This window comes from Tursiops truncatus, chromosome 20, assembly GCF_011762595.2.
Source record: "Tursiops truncatus isolate mTurTru1 chromosome 20, mTurTru1.mat.Y, whole genome shotgun sequence".
NCBI classification, from domain to species: domain Eukaryota; kingdom Metazoa; phylum Chordata; class Mammalia; order Artiodactyla; family Delphinidae; genus Tursiops; species Tursiops truncatus.
In genome coordinates, this window is record NC_047053.1 from 12804495 (window position 1) to 12810494 (window position 6000).

Below are 6000 nucleotides of genomic sequence, written 5' to 3' on the forward strand. Positions count from 1 at the left end.
GGGTAGTTCTGCGGCTCAGAGGGGTGAGAGCAGAAGCGCTCTGTAAACTCCATAAGCCGCACAGATGTCGGCGGTGTTAGCGCTGAGCCTGCCACGTGAGCGGCTCTCCCTGCCTGACTTAAGGGAGGGGAATGCCTTGTCTTCGCAGGACCCCAGGGAGTGGGGGCTGCTGTGGCCCTGTGGTTCCCACGAATGGCCCCAGCCCTGTCCCCTGCAGCACAGTGAGCACCCTGAACACCCTTGAGCTAGGAGGGGCACCCTGGGCTCCCTCAGAGTGGCAGGCTGGGGACACCTCCCTGGGGGCAGCCTGGGCAGGGCCGAGGAGCAGAGCAGAGCTGAGCGAGTGGACAGGGAGGGGCAGGCTCTGAATGGGCAGCCGCTGTGCGCTGGGCCCACCTCCCAGCCTGGGTGTTGGAGACTCAAGGCAGTGGGCAGGCTCCCCGAGACTCAGCTGGGGTTTGGGGCCCAGGCTCCTAGCGGGTCCTCACTGTCCTGTCTCCTCCTGCGGGCCCGGGGCCCCCTGGCCAGACCTAGGAGAGCAGTGGCGGACTGGAGGTCAGACTCCAAGCGGGGAGCGCTGGCATAGCGACCATCTCCGACTCTTGTTACACAGGGGGAAACTGAGGCTGAGGAGGCCCCTGCCCGGGGCCTGGCCTGCAGACTGTCCGGTGGTTTCAGTGACTGAAGCAGGGCGGGGGCCACACAGAGCGTGGCCCAGCCCAGAAAGGGACCTCGCAGCTGCTCTGTCACCGCCACCACTGCCCAGGTCATAACTGCTCTGGAATCGCAACAAACACAATTATGCAAAAACCGAATCATGTGCGATGATTTTTATGTGTTGGCAACGTTCGGTCAAAGCCGGGTGATTACAGGGGGACGGGAAGCAGCTGTTACTCTCTGGGAGCCCGTAACTCCCAACAGCTGGGAGCTGTCACTTTTTTATGATGCCACTTCTGTGAGGAAAGAGGGAGTGGCGGTCGTGGTGAGGTCCACCTGAGCCCAGGCAGACGGCCGGGGTGGCGGCCGGCCTGAGGCTGGGAGCGGGGCTGGCCCGAGAGTGGCCAGGAGGGCTGGTTCTCTCGTTGAACATGCTCTGGGCACAGCTGGCAGCAGGAAGAATCAGTTGCACTGTCTCAGGCCCTCGGCTCTCCCCAGAGGCCTGGCTGGCCAAGCTAGAAGGGAAGGATCGGGACCCCAACCCGGGCAGAGACGAGATGGCTGCCCGGCCCTGCAGGGTGGGGGTCTACCGGCCTGGAGCCCGTCCCCCCAACACTGGCACACCTGCCAGGCTCCCTGGGGCAGCTGCGACCCTGGAGAAAGGCAGGTAATGATGATCGTGCATAATGAGGCTGCTTCGATAATGAGCACGGGGCTATTATCCAACCACGGGCTGGACACATCGAAAATAAATTATTTTAAGGATCCATTAACAAGTGCCTAATTATTGCGCAATTAGAGGGAAGCTACAGAGGAAATGCTCGGGACAATCGCTAGGCAGGGCCTGACTGGCAGCCACAGCCTGGGATCTCCAGCGAGGCAGGGAGAGGGGAGGGGCTGGAAGGCAGACCCCGGTGGGGGGCAGCCTCATTCTGGCTGCTCCTTGGACCCCAGAACTATCAGCCCTGGTGCCTCCCCCAGTCCATCACACACACATACGTCCTTTGTGAGGGACGACTACTACTATTTAGAAATGAGGAAACTGAGGCACGGGGGTAGTGCCTACATGAGGACATGGAAGGCACTGTAAGTGAGAAATCTTTCAAGATAAACTTCGGTGTCACGCATGCATGCTTCGTTATTGGGAATAATTTAAATAAAAAGACTCTTCAGGAGTCCATACGAGATATTTACTTTGTTAGAACAGGACTTTGCACCACTATCTGTTCAGGCAGATCAAAGCAAGTAAGTGGCAGAGCTTGGACAGGAGCCCGAAGCTAGCTGCTGCGTCCGTGGGTTGTGACCCCAATCCTACCAGGGTTGACAGAGCCTAAGGGGGTGGGGCTCAGAAGCTATGGGCGGGGCTAGGGGTTTGCTGGGTGGGGCTAAGGAAGTATGCCGGGTGCCGTGGGATCAGAGCCTCTACCCCAACCCATCTCATAGCCCAGGCTGGGATAGAACCCCCAGTAGAGGTGGGGCACCAGGGCGTGGGGAGCCATCAAGAGCCAGGACCTCGGGGGGCTATGACTCCAGACCGCTGAGCGCAGCAAAGACGAGGACAGAGCCCCAGCGGCCCAGGAGGGTCATGTGCCCATCGAGCCCGGCGCCCAGAGTGTCTCCCACCTCCCGGGCAGCCCCTGACCTGGCTGTGCTCTCTCTCCCCGCCAGGGTGCTGTGTGGAACTGCTGCTGCTGCTGCTGGCCGGGGAGCTGCCCCTGGGCGGCGGCTGCCCGCGGGACTGCGTGTGCTACCCCGCACCCATGACGGTCAGCTGCCAGGCGCACAACTTCGTCGCCATCCCCGAGGGCATCCCGGAGGACAGCGAGCGCGTCTTCCTGCAGAACAACCGCATCAGCCTCCTGCAGCAGGGCCACTTCAGCCCCTCCATGGTCACCCTGTGGATCTACTCCAACAACATCACCTTCATCGACCCCAACACCTTCCAGGGCTTCGTGCACCTGGAGGAGCTGGACCTCGGCGACAACCGGCAGCTGCGGACGCTGGCGCCCGAGACCTTCCAGGGCCTGGTGAAGCTCCATGCCCTCTACCTCTATAAGTGTGGGCTCAGTGCCCTGCCGGCCGGCATCTTCGGCGGCCTGCACAGCCTGCAGTACCTCTACCTGCAGGACAACCACATCGAGTACCTCCAGGACGACATCTTTGTGGACCTGGTCAACCTCAGCCACCTGTTTCTCCACGGCAACAAGCTGTGGAGCCTAGGCCAGGACACCTTCCGGGGCCTGGTGAACCTGGACCGGCTGCTGCTGCACGAGAACCAGCTGCAGTGGGTCCATCACAGGGCTTTCCACGACCTCCGCAGGCTGACCACCCTCTTCCTCTTCAACAACAGTCTCTCCGAGCTGCCGGGCGACTGCCTGGCACCCCTGGGAGCCCTGGAGTTCCTCCGCCTCAACGGCAACGCCTGGGACTGTGGCTGCCGGGCGCGCTCCCTGTGGGAATGGCTGCAAAGGTTCCGTGGCTCCAGCTCCGCTGTCCCTTGCGTGTCCCCTGAGCCTCTGCATGGCCAGGACCTGAAGCTGCTGAGGGCCGAGGACTTCCGGAACTGCACGGGGCCGGCGTCCCCGCACCAGATCAAGTCGCACACGCTCACCACCACCGACAGGGCCACCCGCAAGGAACACCACCCACCCCGTGGCCCCGCCAGGGACAAGGACCACCCGCACGGCCATCTGCCCGGCTCTCGGTCGGGCTACAAGAAGCTGGGCAAGAACTGCACCAGCCACAGGAATCGCAACCAGGTCTCGAAGGCGGGCACCCGGAAGCAGGCCCACGAGCTGCAGGACTATGCCCCTGACTACCAGCACAAGTTCAGCTTTGACATCATGCCCACGGCACGGCCCAAGAGGAAGGGCAAGTGTGCCCGCAGGACCCCCATCCGTGCCCCCAGCGGGGTGCAGCAGGCCTCCTTGGGCAGTTCCCTGAGGGCCTCGCTCCTGGCCTGGGTACTGGGGCTGGTGGTCACTCTTCGCTGAGGACGCAGGGCACCAGCACCCAGCACTGCCACATGTCCACCAAGGAACAGGATTTCTTTTCTTTTTTTACAAGTGGAGGATCTGCTGGGTTTCAGGCAAAGGCTGGTAGAGGCTTCAGCTGCTGTCTGGGCCCTGCCCGGTGGATTATAAACCCAAAGTGTACAGCCCCAAGCGGGAGGGGATTCGTTCATCCCACCCAGCTGTCCCAGCCAGCCCCCGGCCGAGCACCGATGGACAGCATCCACCCAGCAAGGCAGTTAAAGCCGCAGAGCGAATCCTTCATTAGCAACGATGGGACAGTGCCCCACGGGAGCTGGGCTGTGTGGAATCCTGGTCATTTGGAGAGGTCTGAAGGGCTCCCGCCACTTCCGGAGGAAGCAGGACTCAGAGAACAGACAAGGGTCACCAAAGAGGCTGGGTCCGCAGCTGTCTGGGAGCACGTGAGCAGGTGGCACTTTGGCTCTTGCCTGAGGCCACTTAGTCACCCTGCCCTGAATCCAACCATGTGCCACCTTCAGTCCCTCCCTCGGGGGCAACGCCTCTCATTCCTGATGTCTCAGGCAACCCTGGCAGACCCAGGCCCAGCTGCTGGGCTCCAAGAACCAATTACCAAAGGAAAGATCATCAGAGGCTGAAATTTAGAACTTCATCGTGTGCAATGAGGTTCTCACAGGAGGTGCAGTTTTATAACTATGTCCACTTTATATATATACACACACACACACACACACACACACACACCCTCTACGTATATATATATACAAACAAATGCACAGGCCCTCGCCCTACTCCCTTACCAGACTGTATGTCTTATCATGTTTATAAACTGTACGGAAAACTATATCTGCTGAACTAAGGATTGTATTGGTGATTTCTAGCAAGAAAGGAGTTCTAGGATTTTTGTCTAGAATCCCAACCTGGCAACAGTAGTCCCCATGTAACCTGGGCTTGCCAGGGCCTGGGGCAAAGGGGCAGTGGGTGGGGGGGTGTTGTCAGGGAGAAGGGGAGGCAGCAAGATCACTTCAGGGGACCAATCTTCTTAGATACGTGGAGCATCACCGTGTTTTTATATGCAGCACAAGCCCGTCTGCCACCCCGGAGCACCCAGTCACTCCCAACATAGCAGCTGTTGGCATCAGGGTGAGAAGGCAGAAGCAGCTTGTTGGACATTGGGGGGCTAGGCCCTGGGGATGGGCTGGAAGGAGAAGGGGAAGGAAGGGGCTTTGGGTTTCTGAGGCCGGCGGACGAGGCAGTATCCACAGTGTTAGTCCAACAGGCTGGGCAGTGTCGTCAGCCTAGTGTTTTGCCAGCCACAGTCTGGACGGGCCAGGGATGCTCTGGGCATGAGCCCAGGCCTCCAGCGCGGCTCAGCTGCTGAATTTTTCCTTGAGGCTCTTTGATGGGCATCCCAGCAAGGGTCCTGTGTAGGGCGGCAGGAGGGAAAGCATCAGGTGGCCTTAGCAGAAGGGGAACAAAGAGGGCATTTCAAGAACCATCTCAGGCACTTCTGCATTACGGAGGCCCCGTCCCTCCTGGACCCTCTGAAGTTGCCCCGGGGATGGGCAGAGGTCAGGGGGTGGCCAGACTCAGGGGTCAGGAGTGGGGACGTGCAGGGAACGGAGCACGCAAACTCAGACAGGGGAGAGGAGCTCAAGTCAAAGTCAGCCATGCTGCCGGCTGGTGTCCGTGCGGGCACAATCCTTTTTGGCTTTGCACAAACCCAAATTCCCCACCAGAGAGAATGTGTGTCAGGAGTGAGAAACACTGAATCCAATTAAGAGAGAAAAATAATAATAAAAAAAATTCTCTTGGACAAGAACCCTGTTTCTCATTTCCCAACCCCGAATTCCTGAAGGCGTGGCAGATCCTGGGCTTTTATGGGGTGGGCAAGCCTGGCTGGGTGCAGCTCTGAGGACACAAGCACGTTTGTTGGTGGGAGGAGCTGTTTGGAGCAGGGGCGCACTGACTCACTGGGACACGTGTGTGTGCGCGAACACACACACACACACACACACACACACACACACATTCTCGGTTCCATGGTTCTTCCCTCACCAGCACAGGACATGACTCACTTCCCACATGCTGGCTGCACTGGGTCAGCACCATCTCTGTGGCTGTCTCCGGAGCGGTCTGGCCCTGGATCATTCCCGGCCTGTTCCCAAGAGCGTCACAGCAGCAGCTGAGCTATTGATTCTTAAGGGGGCTTGGGGGCGGCTGGAAGGGACCTGCCGGTTCCTAGGGCCCAGAGGGGATTCCAGGAAGCTGGGGCCCGACCCATGTAGCAGTGGACGTGGATGGGATCTGGAGGCTGCACCCGCCTCTCTGGCTTTGGAGACAGGAGAGGGTT

At 59.9% G+C, this 6000-nt stretch overlaps 1 protein-coding gene across 1 annotated transcript in view; it reads left to right on the plus strand.

The window, feature by feature from the left end:
• Positions 1-5458, plus strand: part of RTN4RL1 (reticulon 4 receptor like 1) — a 67443-nt gene extending 61985 nt beyond the window's left edge. The window contains exon 2 of the mRNA XM_033847381.2: positions 2326-5458. Within this exon, the coding sequence (XP_033703272.1) occupies positions 2326-3650 (1325 nt within the window). The 3' untranslated portion in view covers positions 3651-5458. The remainder of the gene's footprint in view (positions 1-2325) is intronic.
• Positions 5459-6000: the final 542 nt, after the last annotated feature.